The sequence below is a fragment of the Pavona decussata genome, unplaced genomic scaffold (genome assembly GCF_977016875.1).
Source record: "Pavona decussata unplaced genomic scaffold, jaPavDecu1.1 SCAFFOLD_128, whole genome shotgun sequence".
NCBI classification, from domain to species: Eukaryota; Metazoa; Cnidaria; class Anthozoa; order Scleractinia; family Agariciidae; genus Pavona; species Pavona decussata.
The window spans coordinates 2,641,023-2,660,840 of NW_028145542.1; the positions used below are offsets into that span (position 1 = coordinate 2,641,023).

At 36.2% G+C, this 19,818-nt stretch overlaps 1 protein-coding gene across 2 annotated transcripts in view; it reads left to right on the forward strand.

The window, feature by feature from the left end:
* The window catches only part of LOC146468962 (uncharacterized), a 35,261-nt gene that overhangs the window by 6,689 nt on the left and 8,754 nt on the right, over positions 1–19,818 (forward strand). Inside the window, exons 2-18 of one of the 2 annotated variants that reach the window (XM_085123992.1) lie at positions 4–105; positions 3,213–3,253; positions 4,392–4,449; positions 5,925–5,986; positions 7,495–7,582; positions 8,172–8,240; positions 8,361–8,414; positions 10,244–10,282; positions 10,422–10,506; positions 10,824–10,891; positions 11,035–11,100; positions 11,190–11,248; positions 11,831–11,881; positions 12,260–12,341; positions 12,824–12,900; positions 12,981–13,051; positions 19,446–19,507. In XM_085123992.1, coding sequence (XP_084980118.1) covers positions 4–105; positions 3,213–3,253; positions 4,392–4,449; positions 5,925–5,986; positions 7,495–7,582; positions 8,172–8,240; positions 8,361–8,414; positions 10,244–10,282; positions 10,422–10,506; positions 10,824–10,891; positions 11,035–11,100; positions 11,190–11,248; positions 11,831–11,881; positions 12,260–12,341; positions 12,824–12,900; positions 12,981–13,051; positions 19,446–19,507 — 1,134 coding nt within the window. Of the gene's footprint in view, positions 1–3; positions 106–3,212; positions 3,254–4,391; positions 4,450–5,924; positions 5,987–6,290; positions 6,340–6,425; positions 6,505–7,494; positions 7,583–8,171; positions 8,241–8,360; positions 8,415–10,243; positions 10,283–10,421; positions 10,507–10,823; positions 10,892–11,034; positions 11,101–11,189; positions 11,249–11,830; positions 11,882–12,259; positions 12,342–12,823; positions 12,901–12,980; positions 13,052–19,445; positions 19,508–19,818 lie in introns of those variants that run through there. The other variant, XM_085123993.1, reaches the window with a different exon arrangement.

Below are 19,818 nucleotides of genomic sequence, written 5' to 3' on the forward strand. Positions count from 1 at the left end.
CAGAGCTTGGCAGAGGTCTTCAGGTGTTTCATCTGTATGGAGAAGCTGAGAGATGCAAGACTTTGCCCTCATTGCTCCAAGATGTGTTGTTTTCTGTGTATAAGAGTAAGTTAATAATTTTATTGCTCCATTATTGGCGTTATATTTTTATCATAAAATAACTGATCATACTAACATTAGACTATGTTTCCATGTCTCTAGTTATGGTAAATCTTTTTTTTACCACACACAATGTGTGTAGTATCTTCAGTTGGTTATTATGTATAAGAGTAAACATTAGATTATATGAAAAAGTGTAACAGAATGGCAGGTTATGTAAATGTAAAGTGTTACAGTCTTTGAGTCTAGGCGGTCCATGTAGCCAGAGCTGATAACCCAGTTTTTCCCCTGGATGGAAAGCTAGCTGTCACAAGGTTGCCCCTGGCCAGCATTTTGTGACCAGTACCCATTTATACACTGGCGGACTATTTAATAAAACATTTACACTTTTAGATATTAACAATCTGGGTCCCAGTTATTGCATGGGCATGCAGAGAATGACTCCAACAAACGCTTTAAGAAGTTTTCAATCAGCGTTATTGAACTAATTTTTGAACTCTCTATAGAATTTTTTTGTGTGTGTGTGTGCATGTAAAGCCAAAGGTCTCAGATTGTAAAATACAAGTGTAAAAGTTTTATTAAATCAACCCCTGGGTGAAGAAAGATGATGTGGAGTAAAATTTCTTTTGTAACAAAACAATGTGGCAATACAGAGACCAACCAATCCTCAAACTGCTAACACCGCTGTGCCGTCCACTTACAGAGTAGAATCAAAAGTTATTGCTCATGAACATTAAAGTATAGTGACCATGCATGACATATGTACACTTGTATTCTTTAGATTGTTTGTTGTGTAATTGCTTGTAGTTATTCTGGTAGTGACTAGAGTCACTCGGGATTTATCAAGGAATGTAAACCTGTTGAAAATGTGTGTATATGTTGTTTTTTAAAATTTTTTTGGTTAAAAAGTTTCAAACCAGTTTGATTTTTTTCCCTTTGTCTCTGATTATGGTTACCATAATGAATACTTCACAAAGGAAAATAAAAATTAAACTGGTTTGAAAAATTTTGAACCAAAAAACAAAAAAATTAAACCACAACACATTCATGTACATGTAGATTATTAAGGAAGTCACTTTCATTGAAAATTGAAACTTGCTACCGAAGTTAAGTGCCAATTTTTAAGATTTTATTTTCAACAAAATTTCTTAAAATTTTTTTTAAAATAATGTTTTTGTTGGTAAGATTCTTGTTTGTTTGTGATCTGTCCTTTTTCGCTGCTCGTTATTTTCAAATGTTGAATTGTTCACTTTGTTAATATGCAGTGATTATTTTATCTGAAAAAAAATTTGATTTTATATCCATGGTGCATGCAAAATAAAGAGCTGTGTGAGTCTTTTATGTCCTTCATTATGAATGGGATGCAAATTTGAACCTGAAAACTTGTTGTAAACTGATCTAGTACTCAGCTATATGCAAATTTCCAATAAGATTTTTCAATAGATAAATCTTAGTGCAGGTGTTTTTAGATAGAATTCTTTTGTTGAGGCTGCAACACTTTAGTCTCTTTTTAACACGTACGTAATTTTAAAATTGTTGAAGAATAATGCCTGAAGACCCAAAATTCACAGTCTTTGTCATAAAATTGAGAAGTTGGATATAATTTATTAGAATGTGGATGAATGTACTATCCACACAATAGCTGTACGTAAGTCGGCTAGGATTCAGTGATTTGATAAGTGAAGATTGTTAATTTTGATTTTTAAATCATGCTTGACACAAGCTGGATGACGAGTCGTTTTCTGTTTTAAAACACACATGAAAATACAGGATGATTCTGAAACGTATAACTGTAAGTTAGTGTCGATTTATTGATAAGTTTAGGTTGTGCGTCATTATATGTTACTAAGATAATGTCCTCTCCTGAGTTAGCATACTCCTCTAACAAAATATACATGTATTGGCTAATGTATGTATATAATACATGCAGAATATGTGCAGGAAGACCTCGGCTAGAAGTCAGTAATTTTTTTTAACTTTGGTACCATCTCAATATTGTGAAATTTGAAATTTGAATAGATTAATTTTGATACATGAGAAATATATACGTCAGTCACGTATGGCCATAGCTTATATGATCTCAGAGTTCAAATTAAGAAATTTGACACAAATCGCAAAGTGAATTTCCATGTTTTCCCAAAATTGCTGTAAGGTTACAAAGGTCCACTTGGAATGGAAACTTGAGTACTTTAAATATGAAATATTAAAACTGTGTGATGACATTCCAAGAAGCTGGGATTGTAGCGACAAAATAAAGGGCCAAACTTTAGAAATGAAGCTTGTTTGCGCATGCCAGGCAATAGTGTGCACTCAGCCTTTAACTGATTGCAAAGAAGACAGTATCCTACAATGCAGACATATTATTTTGGTTCAACCGAGATTCTGGCCTTTGTGTGATGCCTGCGAACGCCTGTATTGCAGGCTAAGAAGAGAGTTATATGACATTTAAAACTTTCTGTGTTGTTGAATTGTTTTAGTATTAAAAGAGTTAGTAATGTTATGGTTTTCAATCAGCACCTCCCCTGAATAAAAAATTAATAGCACGCTGGAATAAGTACTCCATTAAAAGGCAAACATTTGGTAAGCCTTTCCTGGCAAAAAAATCTTGCAGGATCTTTGAGGATCTTTAAAGATCTTCAAAGACCTACCAAAGATCTTTGAAGTGACAGTGGTGCCTTTCCAAGTAAATACGTATTCAGAAAACAAGTTAGAAATTAATTAAAGTCATTTAAAGTGGTACTCATGCATGTCATACACTGTGGTCATGTGGATAGGGGGATCAGAGACAGTTTTAATTATTTATATGTAATTTACGTTTGAGGAGATCTTTGTAGATTTTTGTGGGCATAAAAATTAATAGTACTAAGAACTTTACCAATTATTTTGCCAAGTTATGTCATCATGTGCCAATTTACACTCTCTAATGATATACACCTACAGTGTGTAATAATACAGGAACATGTAGTAAGCGTACTTTGAAATACTTAACTTACAAAATTTGTGAGTTTTATCACATTGTTGTTCGTTCATTAAGATCTAATTAAAGTAGTCATAGGAACTGTGACATTAAATAGCACTGTTCTCATACTTGTACATTTTTGTTTTGTCTCTAGCGATGGCTCACAGAACAAAGACCTCAGTGCCCACACTGCAGGTATGCTCAGTGGTTCAATTTAAGGTCTTTGGAGACATGAAGACGTAATTAGTGACATCATAGCACAGCTTATGGCTCATTGCATATGAGAGGTTAATGGTATCAAATTAACTAATACATGAAGCTTGACTTTGATGTAATGGGTCAATTGAGACGAAATAATGTTCTATGGAGTGACTTTGAAGTGACAACTGATTCAAAGGGTACACCTTTTACATGCACAAACTTTATGCTTTATTGATCATTCCACAAGATCTAAGTAATCATGGGCTAAATAACTCCACCATACGGAAAAAGATGCGACTGGTACAATTACCCATAATAATTCTCAGTGTACGAATACCCTAACAATGCTCATAAAAACACACAGCAAAGTTCTAAAAACTCCAAACCTAGCATACAAAATGTTGTTGGTACATGGACGAATTCCCCCCCCCCCCCCCCCAAAAAAAAAGAAAGATTTTCTATGTGCCTATTGGCTGTGTTAGGTTTGCAAGTTATTGTGGTAAAATATACAGCTGTCATCTTTTTCCATATGGTGGATATTTAACCACTAACAGCTTGTGCAATAATTATTACATGTATGTGATTGCATTTATACCCTTGGCTAAAAAAATATCAATAATCGTATATTAAACATGTGATTCCATTCCCCAGATGGCATAGACAGAATCCCAAACCATTGGCAAGGCTAATCTGTCAGCCATCTGAGGGAGTGTGTTGTATTATGTGACAAACTCTGCCAAACCAAATAATATTGAGTTAGATGCTGAATTACTTGATACCTAACACTGCATGATTCAAGAAGTATGTCTTTTGAAATGGGCCTTAGCCATTGTAGATTATTCTTGATTTGCTGTGGTTTAAATTAATTAATGCTCACAGACAGTGATCATGGGATCTTTCCAATCAATAAATCGAGTTTACTTGCTGTTTTCATCAGGCTTTTTTCACTTGTTACAGTGAAAATTTAATTGTGAATACATGTGTTGCTTGAAACAGTTTTGGTGCAGACATTTCATGTTAAACTGCTCAAGTGGTGTATCTTGCTCCATGCAAACTTCAAGCAGTCATCATTCACTCCATATAATTTTCTGCCACTTGAAAATTTCTTTATTTCATCTCTTCCTGTTTGCAGAGCCTCTTTACACCTTCATGAACTTGTCCATTGCCGATGGGTTGAAGAAGTAACACAGGTTGGCACATCTGATATCATAAAAATGTCTTACAGTCTAATTTTTGTCACACATGACCAGTATTTCCGACAATGAAATCAACATTTGAATTCCTCTTTGTATTGTCTTGCATTTGAATGGAATCTTGAAGCTTTCTCTGGAAATCTTAATATTAATAATAATAATATTTCAAGGCTGTTGCCTAAGAAAAATTTCAAGAAGCCCATAATTAGGCCAAAAGATGAGAAGTTAGGAGACCAACATGTGAAGTGTTAGGTGCTGCTGCAAAAAATTTAGGCGCCCAGAGCATTTTCTTTTTGGCCCCAGGCTACCGGGCACCTGTTATGCAGCAGCCTTGTTAATTTTAATATTTTTTATAAAATAATAATAATTATATAATAATAATCTTCTGAAGAATTGTAGGGAAGCATTAACTGAAAAAAAATCAAAACACTTGGGAAGCAATAAATTATTATTTTTTGAAATGATGTAAAGAAAAATTCATAGCTTTATACTGTCAATAAACAACAGGAAGTCTAACATCTCACTTGGCGATGTTCAAAACTGACATTTAAATTTCAAAAGTCTGTTCAAATTTCAAACATACTGGTCAGATGTGATGTAGATTGACTGTCAGCTGGCTGAGAGGAAGAGCTTCTCTTCCACTGGCAGCAACTGTAATCATTAACATTTTATTATCATTATCATGATAGCAATTTATGATCTTTCTGTGCGAGATGTAGTTAATTAATTATTGATAGCAGGAAAAGTGGGATTTCTGTAACTGCATTGTCCTTAGGGGTGTTTGGGGGCAGTTGTAGGCATTTGAAATATTTACATGACAAAAAGAATTTCATTCAAAAATTAAAATACAGTACTGAAAAACTGCATTGGTCATTTAAAATGTTCTACTTACATTAATAATTAATTAAGTCTAACTGACTGTCAGTGTATATTAAACAACAAAAAAAGGTCACTGCTGTTGGTGAATCTTGTTTTTTCTTATTTTTCTTGTTATTATATTCTTTTAAAATCATTTTATTATAATGTGATAAACTTTATTTCTATTTACCTTTAATATATAACTTCTAGTGGTTTGATATATGCATCAGAACAAGTCAGACACTCTGCATAATTATAGTGTAGGAGAAAGACATCATTTCCTGATAAGCTTTAATTCGTATATATTGCTCAAGATCACACATCATTTTTTTAAAAGTGGGTGAAAAAATTAGGAAGTATGTGGGTTTCACCAACTTTCAAGTGATGAATTGTCTCCCTAGCTAGTAGTCTGAATATTATTTTTTTTATGTAGTTCCACATTCTTAATTTAAATGTTATCTTTGAAATTACTTACTTGTACATTAAACTAAAGTGGATTCCTGACTTTTCGCATGCCTTGTATTTCAGTAAAATATTTTGCATTCAAGGTTCATGTAACATTACAATTTTTTTCTACGAATGTACCTCTTTTCATTTCCTGTTGTTTTTAATAGCAACTGGATTCTCTTCAATTAACTGGACCTCCTAAAACTAAAGATGAAGCCGACAAAGATAGGTGAGTTAATCTAGAATGACTGGGAATATTTCATTGCAAATTTAATAGGAGCAGCTTATTTGCATACAGGGTTTAATTTATCAGGAGAAATGTTTTTTAATATGTCTTGAATGTTTTTTTCTGAACTTTAATATGCGCTTAGAGCAGCTGCAGCCTGAAGCTCAAGCATGCTATATGTGGGTTCACTTTTTACATCCCACACATTCAAGCTAATCAAGTGCTTGTGGTCTATGTGCATACAGTCGTTGATTGTGTGTCGATATAAAAAAAAATAAGTAACAGTGTTCAAATCAACATTGTGTAAAATAATGCATGTAGCATGTGCAAGCTTTGGGTAAAACTTAACAGGACAAGTAAGTGGAAAGATTATCAAAAATGTTTGTCTGTTTGGTGGTTGATTGATTTTAAGAATTGTCTTTCTACTATCATGATGAACTAGTGGGCTTACTAAGTCAGTCAGTACGTGTTTATGTTTGGTCATGGACATTCAAGCTGAAGAAAGCTGCTTCTGTAGATAGGTACACATTAATTCTGTCTGCCTTAGATGATAATATTTTATATAACACTGCCATTTTAATGCCTGTTCATTGTTCAGATCTAAAAAAAAAGGTTTTTGTTATCGTGCAGTTAGTAGTAAAATTTAATTCACATGCTAAATAATGCCTTACAACCATCAAGTGATGATTATTTTACCTTATGTACGCATACACTGTATATAGACCTTTATCACACGGCGGCCATGTTGAGTCTCAAGAGAATAAAAAGCTTTGTTTTTGCACGGTAAACCTCGCACTGAATTTGCGTCTGACCGAGGCTTGCTGTGGGAAAACAAAGCTTTTTATTACCTCAAGACTCAACATGGCCGCCTGATGATAAGGGTCTACTGCATACTGTAAAATTACAAAAATAAGCCCCGGGGCTTATATTTTTCAAAGGTGCTTTTTGAGGGGCTTATTTTTGAAGGGGCTTATATACGGAGGGAAATTTTCATTACAAAATCGGCTGGGCTTATACTTGGAGGTAAATTTGCATCTCAAAATAGACTGGGCTAGCTTATTGTTATACACTTTTACCAAGGTATAACCAAGTAAAGGAACTTTTCAGCTACTTTTCAACTGTTTATTTCTTCACTTTTTAAAATTATGAGTTTTTTAGAGAATGAATACGTGTACATTATTTTAGTAAACAAAAATAATTTGTAGATTAGAATGCCAAAAAAATAACATTCAATCCAAAGTAACATTCTTGCTGCATTGTAACATTACTGTCTGCCTGGCTCCTCTAGCCCCTATGGTTATTCCAGGCAGCCATTACTCTAATTATTACTTTTAATATTTTCTTTGTTGTAATTTTATTTTTGAGCAAGAGTGAGTACAAACGAAGATTGATTGTTATTGTTGCTAGCCATGAAGAAACTTTTTAATTTTACATTTATTAATAAGCTTCCCGATATCATACATTTGAGAGCATTTCAAAATCAGTAACGGTAACTTTGGATTGAGTTGCAGATGTGATATTCATCATGAGAAACTCAGTGTGTTTTGTAGCACATGTAAGCAGTGCATCTGTCATCAGTGTGCCTTGTGGGGTGGAACAGTAAGTAGAGAATATAACCTGCCTACCGGCCACTTTCCATTGAACCAAAAGTTTCTGGTACACAACAACTCAACATAAGTTTGACTTTGTTTCCATGGCAGTGGAAACAAAGCAGTGCAGGTATTTGGTAAGTATGGAATAACCTGCCTGAAGGCCACTTTCCAATGAACTGAAATTGCTGGTTCAGCTGTTTGACATTGAACTGTTAGTCTGACTGGATTATCGCTTATTTGTCTTCTAATTTTCTCCAAAAATCTTAGCAGTAAAAAATATGCTGTCTACAGAAAACCCTTACCAGTTTTCAGCACGACCACACATTCCCTTTTTGAGGAGAAATTAAGGTGCTTAGTCAGTTAAGTCCTTCTAACCATCCATTTGTAATGAGACCTGTGTGCTTGATAATATATTCAAGATTTCTTCACATGCACATTCTTCATATGTGAAAATCTATTTTCCAGAGGAAAAGGGAAGAAACACTTGTTATCTTCAAGAGTGTGTTATGAAAACTAGGATACCCATGAACCCCTAAAGTTGCAAGAGATACATGGTATGCGCCTTAAAATTAGTTTAATTTGTTTTTTAACCTCAGCACTCTGGCCACACATTCAAGCCTTTGGATGAAGTGTATGACCAACATGTGTCCTCTATTACTGATGAGGTACAGTTGTAGCTACTAAATATTTTACTTCAGTCATATGTTAAAAGTGGATGTAGGATTCACACTGTCATGTTTTAAACCTTTGAGATTTGTAATATTAAAGCTTCTCGTGCTTTTTAGGTTGCAGCATTACGAAGAAGATTAATGGAACTAATTAGTCTTGTTCAAGAAGTGGTGCGTATGTTGTTATTTCACAGTTTTAGTTAGTGGAACCCTTCCTTACTAACCATCCTGTTAGTTAAAAAACATGACCAGCAGTTTCATTAGTATGTGACTATAAGGGGTGTACTACTATTTTAGGTCTTTGCTGTTGACTTAAGGTGGCTGGCACTGGTTTCCAGCACTTTCCATTACTTCTTTAATATACTTTGATGGATCAATACTACCACCCTTGATACAATGAATACTTCTGTTGACGGATCAATACTACTGCCTTTTGATACAACAATATTAGTATCAAACAAGTCATGGCCATTTTCTCAACATAACAGGTTACCATAGCAACAGCATAACCTGTTAAAAACAACCCTAATTTTACCTTTAAGTGGTTATAACTCAAAAACGAGCTTGGTGACTGCCATTTTTATTATGGAACTGCGATCAGCATGTTGAGAAAAATTGTAGGTAGGGGTTCAGAGTAACCTTAAATTTTTGTGATGGAGAGTTCTGGAAACTGTTGTGTGCTACCTTAAATTCTTATGAAGACTTTCTTGGCCTAACTGCCTTAACTTTGGCTAGCATTCATGATACCTACTTCAAACGTTATTGAAACCCCTGTACCATTCCCTACACCACAGGTTAGGACCTTTGCATGGGCTCATCAGAATCAATGGTCGTCTATCCCAGATGCCAAAGCTCCAATTCAATATAATTTTATCTAAAGGACCTCTCATCAATCTAACAGCCTGATGCCAGCTGTTCACAGAGCAGATAACTTTATCCAGCAGATAAGTTGCTACATTTATTAAATTCTTTTTTATTTGCTGGATAGCTATTTATCCACTGGATAACGTTATCTGCTCTTTGAACAACTGGGGCCTGGTTAATACAGCCACATTTTTATGATCCATCTGTGATCACATAATCAGGGATCCACTGAATTTTTTTTAGATTGTCTAGGTGAGTGCAGCCCTGGGAAGGACTGTTGATGGTGAAATTAACTGATGTTTTGACAACCTGAGTGGAACTTATCATCAGTCAATCAAGTATATTGCATATTGTCAGCAAGTGGTATTAAGTCTCTGGTTATTGACTTGATTGGTCAACGAAGTCACAGTGTTATTGGTTGCCTGTTATTTAGGCTGTGATGACTTATGTACTCTGAAGACTGTAAAAGTGACTGGTACATTAAATGTACCAGTCACATTTTGATCCATCTTTTTTCTGTCAAATTTCCATCGGTCTATTGTTAGTATTTTACTTTCTTGTTTATGGCTTGTCTGTATTTGTGAGAAATGTGAATGTTGAAGGGTCCAAAGCTGACCTGACTGGTCAACAAAGAAATTTGAACACAAACGAGTGAGTAGAAACCATGATATCAACAATAGTGTTGCTGAACAGCTATTTACAAACTATGGACCAACTTACATTTAGCTGAAAACCAACAGGTGGCTGAATATACACCTGTATATGTGCCAACCATTTTTGAAAAACAATCATGTCAATAGCCAGAGATTTAATACCATCCACTGATAATACACATGTCTTCCATTGAGGTTCCCTAAACATCAGTAACAGTAGCCAACAACAGTCCTTCACACTACTGCATTTAACTGAACAATCATACTCTACTGGATTGGATTCAAACTATTTACAGTGTTGTTGTTGGTATTTTCTCTTTTGTCATGATAAAGTAGAACTGAACTACAAAGTGATCCTTGTCTATTTGAGAAAAAAAAAGGGAAATTGGTAGTCTTAAGTTTAATAATCCAGAATAAATAATGATCTTCATTGTGCCATGCCAGACAAATTTGTTCTACCTGAAATTATCACTCTCTTTTCAGGAACGTAATGTTGAAAGTTTACGAGAAGCTAAGGAAGAGGTATTTATTGATGTCTTTTCCTGACGTTTTCTTAAGATTACTTTTCGTACATATAATCTACTATACTCTGCTGCCTAGGATAGGTGGCTTATGGTGATAACTATGTCTTAAAATGCCAACATTTCTTCCACTTTTGTAGCGTGTCCGTGAGATTCGTAATGCAGTTGAATTGATGATAGCTCGCTTGGATACTCAACTCAAGAGTAAACTACTTACTCTCATGGGTAAGTTTATTATGATCTAAAAACGATTGAGCCAAAGAATGTGTTAAGTACAGTTTTAGACAAATTGAATTCTTTAATTCATTGTTTAAAAGGTTGGATATTGATCTAAATCAAGGATTTGTATCAGTCTCAGATTTAGCTTTTATTAAATTATTTTAATTTCCCTAATGATCCCCTTTTAGTTTACATTGTCCCAGATGTTCTGGAAAATGAATGCCACACATAGAACTCAGATAGTCTGCCTGTGAAATGTTAGTCCTTGTATGCATGCATTCTAACAATAATTCATTGTTATTTTAACATTTTTTCATGAACAGGACAAAAGAACTCCCTGACTCAGGAGACAGAATTATTGGAATCATTGTTGCAGGAAGTAGAACATCAGGTTTGTCAGTTATAATAATATTCTTACATAACTACAATGTTGTGTCAGTGACGTCTTGCAGTTAAAAAGTGTCACTGTGAGCCTGGAAGCAGTCCTGAAAACTAAACTATTCTTTGACTAATTACTAGTTTGTTCTGTTCTAGTTGCACTCGTGTTCCAGAAGTGAACTTATTGCCAAAAGTGGTGAACTTTTACAGATGTTTAATCAGGTGTGTGGAAGAGCAAGAATTAAAAGAGGGTGGTGGTCAATTTTCTTAGCAGCAATAGGGATGTAAATAATTATTTAATTTGTCATTAGGTTCATCGAAAGCCAATGGCCTCCTTTGTCAGTCCACCAATACCAGCTGATTTTTCGAGGTAAGTTTTGTAAAACATTGTACCAGACACTCAAACAGCCAAATAAATAGCTTGTGCAGCTGGCGGTTTTGTTTGCACGGGGTCAAAAGTTTTGGCAGTGAAGCGGCTGATGTACCTCTCATGGTTTCACTGCTCATTAAAACGTCTCTCCGCTGCCAAAACATTTGACGCTGCACGAACAAAACCACCAGCTATGCAGGCTACCAAATAAAGCTCAAAATCTTTTATGAGCTTAACACCTGTCTAAAAATATGATGTGAAATCTTCTGGCAACTTTACAAACGTGTTGAATTTCTTCTATAAATTATGTCTACTGTATCAATGATCTCCAGCCTTCCAAATGGAATCTGTAGATCCTGGAAGTTTGCCAATCTGCTATTTAGAGGTTCTTTTAGATTATGGTCGCTGTAGTGAATCTGAGACAAAGATATATAGAAAGTTAAACTTATTTTGAAATGAAAATTCTTCAAAAGCAAATTTCTACCACAACATATGGTCCTTAGATTGTCTCATTATACAGTAGTTGACTAGGAAAGGTGATTATTTTGTTAACCTACTAAACATTGTGTTCTCTATTTTCAGTGAAATCGTGCCTGGATATGACACAAGTACATTTTGCATTACAAATTTTAGGTATGCTTTAATACTGTTGTAGGGTATTTTTGCCATATACCGCTGTAAAAGCATAGATTTGATCAAGGGACTAGCGGCATCATCAGACAAAATGTAATAACATGCAAACAAAAGATTCTTTAAAGGAAATGTGTTCAAAAATAATCTAATATTACATGTAGTTGCAGTGTGGTGGATCTAACATGAAACATCATCATATCCTGGCTTTAGCACAGTTACTTGAGAATGTGTTTCACTGTTGAAATGAGGAGATGTGCAACATTTAAGTATTATTTGTTATGGTAGAGTAACAGGCAATAGTACAGTTTTGAGATGAGATTCTGAATGATTGATACTTAGCTTTTGTTTGTTAATTAATATGTATAATTTTTGCTTTAGTTTGTTGCGTCGTAAGGCAGACCCTGTGTACAGTGAACCATTAAATGTCAGTGGACTTAGCTGGAGACTCAAAGTTTATCCAGTATGTATCTATGACAAAAAGAAAAAAACCTTGTAAACTGTGCTTTGTGGAGATTTGCCCAACTAACACAAACATTGTTCATGGGGAAGTATCATGGGGATTTTGACCTTTTGTGGTGAAAATGGTGTGGCAACACCTTCACTTAGTTACAAAATAATTTTTGAACATCAAGAAAAAGAAACCAACTGAATTCTTGAAAGGAACAACTCATGACCTGCTCTAGTGCATTTTGAGAACAAAAATGCGAAAACTTGAAAACAGTTAGCCTAACTTTTTTCAAGTTGTGGTCTGCTCTAACCCACTCCATCTGTGGCCAGAGACACTCACCGATAGTCTTAGCACAATGGTAGTGACAATCTACAATAAATTTGAGCAATACTTTAAGGTTTCGGTTGACAAAAAACGTTTCAGAGTTTTTGATGTAACACCAAATTCCCGTGCTTCTTCCCTTTAAGTTGTTGTTGTTGTTGTTGTTTTTGTAGGATGGTAATGGTGTGGTCAGAGGTAACTATCTATCTGTGTTCCTGGAACTTTCTGCTGGTCTGCCAGAGACATCCAAGTAAGTCACTCTGTATTTCACGTTTTGTTTCAGTTTTAAATGATAATTAGTTGAATGATGTTATTTTTGTCTTCTTGTAGATATGAGTACCGAGTTGAAATGATACATCATGCTTCTCCTGACTCAAGCAAGAATATTGTCCGAGAATTTGGTAAGTTGTAGGGAATCACTTTTCACCGGGCAATCTGATTACAAACAAACAGTGGCAGATTTACCCCCTTTCCCTCTCCCCCCCCCCCACCCCTCCAGTCTCTTTTTTGTCATACAAAAGTAGGTTCTGAATATAACCAAACCTTTAAAACTTTTGAAGCATTTCCCATCCCTGTTCCCCGTTTGCTCTGGGCCCCCTCCTTACTCAGAAAGCTGGATCGGTCATTGATTAGAGAGAGGAGGGAAGAGCTTTGCATATAAATTCCCCCTCTTAAACTATGTTTTTTTTGGGGGGGGGAGGGTGGGTGGGTCATATTGTGCTGCATCAGTTTATTAGGTATCAAGCATTAATTTTAAACTTTAAAAGGCAATGTCCCTAAAAGCGTTCCGCTCGATTTCAGACTCGAAAACACTTTTGCCTCATATTTATATCATCTATACCACTATCCATCCTTATAACGAAAATGCAGTTAGAATGAGGAAATAGTTTATTTTATTGCCATTATCAGCATTTCATCTCTGAACGACCGTTACCGGCTAAAATATGCAAATTTTAGACGCTGTTATTCAGGTTTTTAACGATCGTTAAAAGCTACTGCGGGCCGTTAAAACCTAGACCATTTGTACTCATTTGGAAGTATATTGCTTCTTCTTACTGTTCCAATACGATTTAGCCGTATTTCTCTGTAATCAGCAAAAACAGGTTATCGTTATTCTAGTAATTCAATTAAGTAAGCAAACTGCACCAAAATATGCCTCAGAAATTTCTCAAAATTCTTAAAAGTGGCACCTAACCTAGACTTAAAAACATGTTTTAGTTAAAGATAAAGAGGTATTCTATCAATTTATGCAATAAAACTTGTGGCACAACGCGATTCAGACTTGAAGGTTTCGACTCAAATTTACATATTGATGCAGAATTCGCGTTGCGTGACACCGGCTCCTTCGACGGGAAATTTCTCCAAATACTTGCCGCTCGGAAGTAAAATATGTTTTGTTTTAACCGAAAAAAAATTTTTTTCTTCGTCTTCTTCCTTTTTCAATAAATAGATCTTCAGAAATATAATTATTCCTAAAAGTTCAGCAGCCAAACCTTAATTTTTGTTTACTAAATAGATCGTTTTAACGCTTTCATTGGAAGCATAGTCACAGGCGAGACTTTAGAAAGGTCATCGCATTTGCTTGTTGTAATATTTTGTTATAATTATTGATATTATTAAGCTTGAAAATAATAAAAAATGCCATTAGGCAACTCTTTTTGTACTTTATTTACAGGAAAACTGAACGGAAGTGTAGACCATTAAGTTTACTTACCTTTGCCACTAACCCTTGTTAGTCTCGCCCTTCCAAACGTGCTTTATTCGACATACAACAGTTGCTTTTTTAGGGAACATTTTTTTTACCGGTAAAATTAAGTATTTACATTTTACAGCGGGCAAGTCCTTCACGAATTGACCTTTACGCTGTATGGGACGAGAGTACACGGTAGTCCTTAAAGATAAGTTGTGAAAAAGAGAATTGGACTCCAAAAGCCGAGGAATCGAAAACCAGAATAGGGTGTCTATTCACGTCTAGTCCACATTTTAATTACATGTTTATGAATTCCCATCACAACTAAACTGATTGCTATTTTTGCTTGAAAACGGTGAAATGTGTACAGTCAATGTCTAGATAACTTAAGCAACTTTAGTAATAGTAGGTCATATAGTACATTATTAAGGCGTGATGAATCAACCGACCACTAATCGCAAATATAATAGGCCGTGCTACACGTTGTCAGTAGCTTAAGTTCGATATATGAAAATTCTAGCATCAGTTATAATGGTCATATTTCAGTCTGTATTTGGTTTGTTATTCTATGTGCTTTCTCTTCTGGGAATTCCGAGACAGACTGGACAGTTGAAGATCAAAACTTGAATTCTAGTTGGAATTTTGATTTCTTGAACTTTGGTTATTCCTTGATGGAGAGTGAGTTAAGTGAGCTCGACAGTGTTCGATTGGCGGGCTTATAAGAAAACAATTACATTATTTAAATATTTTATCGAATTAAGCGACTCCGTTTCGTGTCATCGGGTAAAAGTCACATAACAAATACGAAAAAACTCAAATGCCAAAGAATTTTCGGAAAAAAAATTAACTAAGACTTGCACAATAAAAGCTTAATTGATTCAGTTACAAGAAGAAATATTGTTGTCCCTTTTGTCTGAAAAAAGGGACAGTAGACTCTATTCAGCAGTTGCATTCGTGGATAACCTCCGTTAACAACCTAATAAGGTCTGGTTTTCTATCTTTTGCTCGGAAAGGTACTTCAAAGTGTCGAAGAATAGTCTTGAGCATTGCAACATTGAAGGCCTGTAGCTTTCCTTCCTTGTGATAGACGCAAAGATCATATGTGTCGTATACTATCGGATGCTCTAGTCCAATTCTGCTTTGAATGTCGTCAAGCAAATTGTTGCGATCAGAGTCTCCAATGAGGGCGTCGATGTCGTCATTCTCATCTGCTGTAATATCAAATGTCTGTTCCTTTGATGTAGCTTTCTGACCGCGAGTTCTCTGCCGTGAAGCGATTTTGTTGTAAGGTACCGTCTCACGTTCTCAGAAAAATGAACTCCACCAGTTCTACCTTTGTTAAGAGCCCATCCGATACTTAGGCGAGAATTTGTGCTGTTAACAGTCAAAAATCAGCAACGACGTCATCGAATACTTCAGGAATTTCGTCTGTATGTATGTCTTCCTGCGAACTACCACTACCAACCCCACTCCAACCTCCAGGCGTCCAGTTAGCGCCAGCAAGCCTGTCCGTTTGTGGGGTCTCAAGCGCGGAAGTTTCTTTTAGCAGCCTGATAAAATAAAAGGCGTCTTTAAAATTTGTTTTGTTAACACTGCACTACAATTCGCCAAGAGTTGGAAACAAAACATTTTGGCACTTTTGGAAAATGACATCTTAAGTAAACCGACATATGCTATGGACGCAATATTGCGTCACCCTTGATGAAGTGCTGCCTCTATTTAAAACCCCACCCCACCCTCCGCCCCCCGTGAAAGCAAGGAAACACAACCCGAACATGACACTCTTCCTAAAACAGTGTGGGAAACTTATTTTTGTGCCTAGCACTGTTTTGTAGTTCGGAACGGCGAAAGTTAGCAAGCCCATTTTTTCCACTAAAAGTAACCATTTTTTTTTTTTATAAATCTATGAGGATTTTTAAGTAAACGCCGCCCTCAAAATAATCGCATTCCGCAAATGAGCGCAGCAGCTAAGTCGCAAAATCGGAATGATATATGCCGCAGCGCGTAATTTAGTAAACCCGGTGTGTACCTTTGGTCCTGAACGGGCCAAATGCGGATCTTTCAGAAAAGTGTTTAAATATTCCAAGACCTTTAAGGGGTTTGTTCAGAGGTCAATTTTTTACATCATCAACACGGAGAATGGAGGCGTCTACAAGGAGAGGTAGAAAGCCGCCAACAACGATCGTTTACCTGTTTCTTAGGCCGTAAGCTGCAGCACTGTGATGCGGATCGCATTCTTCTTCCTTATCAGGATCTAACTTAAGCCATTTCGTACTTTTGCCCATCACTTCCTTATGTTTGCTTCTACACTTCCCACATATTGCTGAATAGAAAAGATTGAGTGAACTACTGAGTTCATCATGGTCTTGCAATTTTTATGACAACTTCGCCATCATCGTCGTCGTCGTCATTATCATTATCATCAAAAATTTTTCCCTTTTCCCTTTGTCTTCTCAAAGAAGAAAAACACTCATCTTGATAAAGAATTAAGTAATTAAATTACCGTAAAATTCCGAAAATAAGCCCCTCCGTGTATAATTAAGCCCCGCCAACTATAAGCCCCCCGGGGTTTGTACTTGGAAAATTGCCCTTAAATACAAAGTAAAACAAAGCAAAAACGGTAAATGTACTTCTATGGCTAGCCCAATCGATTTTGACACCCAAATTTTCCTCCGTATATAAGCCCCTCCAAAAATAAGCCCCTCAAAAACGGTCTTTGAAAAATATAAGCCCCGGGGCTTATTTTCGGAATTTTACGGTATTGCTGGTTTGCACGTGACGTCACGGCGGCCATGTTGGTGGTCAAGAACAAAAGCATTTCTCTCCTCTGGGAACTAAAATCTATTTTCATGTAAATTCTTCGAGGAAATATTCTTTTGTTTTGACCCCCACCATGGCCGCCTCGTCACGTGGTATTTTTAATTCTTACGTGATCCTATTCCCACGGTGACTTTGTATGTTCTTCGCAGTCTCCAAACCAATTACATGCCTTTCGTTACAATGTATTTTTTCTTGGTCCACTATGCGATGGATACTGGCAAGAACGAGGTGGCCGCCAAAATTTTCCGAGTTTATGCCGATGTTGTGGGCAAATTACCATCTGTTGTATTTGATCTTTCGTAAGGTCAAAATGACCGGCCCTTGAAAGTATTAGTTCCGCTTCACTGAGTCCAGACTTTGATAGATGACAGATTTTAAGCTGAGTCGTAATTGTGTCCTGACATTCATCTACTTTAACCATTTGGGACAAATTGCGCGAACTTCCACACGCTATTTTCTTAATTTGCACTTTCTTAAGCTGCACGATTCGAAAGTCATGTTGAAGTTGTGGTATCAGCGCTGTAGTATTTGCGCGTGCCAACTCCGCTGCCAACTGGCTGTGTAAGTGGAGTAGCGTTGGATCCCGGACTGTGGACCAAGGAGCGTGTGCGATATAGCTGACCACTCTCAATAGAAGAAACAGACAGTGACAGGACGAAACCATCTTATTGGAATTTCATTAGGAAAGGTCTTTAAATTAAATAAAGATGTGTGCTCCTCAGTAAGTGATAATTAAATAAGCAAGACTATTTATTCGCGGTCCGCATTCCAGTTCTTGTAGTCATTGTCCAAAAGTTTCTGACCTGTTTGCGCATATTTAAAAACGCTGTGGGAGATTTACTTTTTTAACATCTAACGTTCATTTTTAAAAAGTGGTGGAGATAAAGTCGTATCAAATACTGGGTAATGCAGCTGCTTCACACTGGACCACATTTTAAAGTAAAAGAGGTTTGCTTCTGAAAAGAAATTTGAAATCTGCATCTTGACAATTTAAAGAACACCGCACTTTAACACAAATGTTGGGATTTATCAAGCTTAAAACTGCATCTTACGTACACCTGTGGAATTTTGGAACAACAGGTATCATTGAAGAAGGAAGAACTAGAGAGATAAAGTTTTTGGTTGGAAAATAGGAGACGTGGCAAATATTTGAATAACTGGACGAGAAATTTTTCTGTCAAAGCAGCCTGTGTCACGCAATGAAAATTCAGCATCAATATGCAAATTTGAATCGAAAACTTTAATCCTGAACCGCGTTGTGCCACAAGTTTTATTGTATAAATTGATAGAATACCTCTTTATCTTTAACTAAAACATGTTTTTAAGTCTAGGTTAGGTGCCACTTTTAAGAATTATGTGAAATTTCTGAGGCATATTTTGGTCCAGTTTGCTTACTTAATTGAATTACTAGAATAACGATAACCTGTTTTTGCTGATTACAGAGAAATATTGCTAAATCGTATTGGAACAGTAAGAAGTAGCAATATACTTCCAAATGAGTACAAATGGTCTAGGTTTTAACGGCCCGCAGTAGCTTTTAACGATCCTTGAAAAACCTGAATAACAGCGTCTAAAATTTGCATATTTTAGCCGGTAACGGTCGTTCAGAGATGAAATGCTGATAATGGCAGTAAAATAAAATATTTCCTCATTCTAACTGCATTTTCGTTATAAGGGTGGATAGTGGTACTGATGATATAAATATGAGGCAAAAGTGTTTTCGTGTCTGAAATCGAGTGGAACGCTTTTAGGGACATTGCCTTTTAATACTTCTTACTTGCGTCTGTTATTTCAGAGCTGCCTCGACTGAAACTGTAAAGGCCTCTTCATATGAGCCCGGTCGACCGGGCTGGCTCGATTTCCGAGATCTCGCCTCGCCACCCTTTTCTTTACAAAAATTTTGTTGTGTTCATATGAGAAGGCGGGCTGGCCCTGTTATAGAGATCTCGGTTTTTGCGACCAAGATCTCGGTAACTGAGCTGGAAATTTTTCCCATATGAACACTCCAGCCCGGATACCGGGACTGTCCGTGATGAAACATTTTCAACTGCGCATGGCTTGTAAGCTCGCTGACAAGTCGAAACGCAGTTCCACGGGTATTTTGGGGTCCTTTTGGACATTTCTCATCTCGGTAACCGGGATTAAATTTCCCATATGAACAGAAGACTAAATTCGTCCCGCCTACAGGGCCAGCCCGGTTACCGGACTCATATGAAGAGGCCCTAACTTGGGCGTTATCTTGGCATCACCAGAATTCAATTGACTTTGTTTTCTATTCTTTACAGCTTCTGACTTTGAAGTTGGTGAATGTTGGGGTTATAACAGGTTTTTCCGGTTGGATTTGTTGGTAGGTTTTCAACCTTTTAAACTATTTTTGCTAACTACCAAATTCTGTTTTGGGTAACTGCTTTTTCTTGTTTTTGTCGTCTCTGTTATGAAATCTTCCTAGGTTGAGAAGTGAATTATAAGAGAGATGTAGAACTGTGTTTACAGCAAACGGCAGAAATAACCACGTGACCATGTTTCCCTACATTTTCCGCTCGCTGTTTTCAGCTTCTCAGTAAAATCGAGTAGTTTTGCGTAAGCATCAAAAGCCAGAATCTCACGTTTGTCGTTTGCCAGAACTCTCTATTGTTGAAATGCAGAAACTTGTTGCTT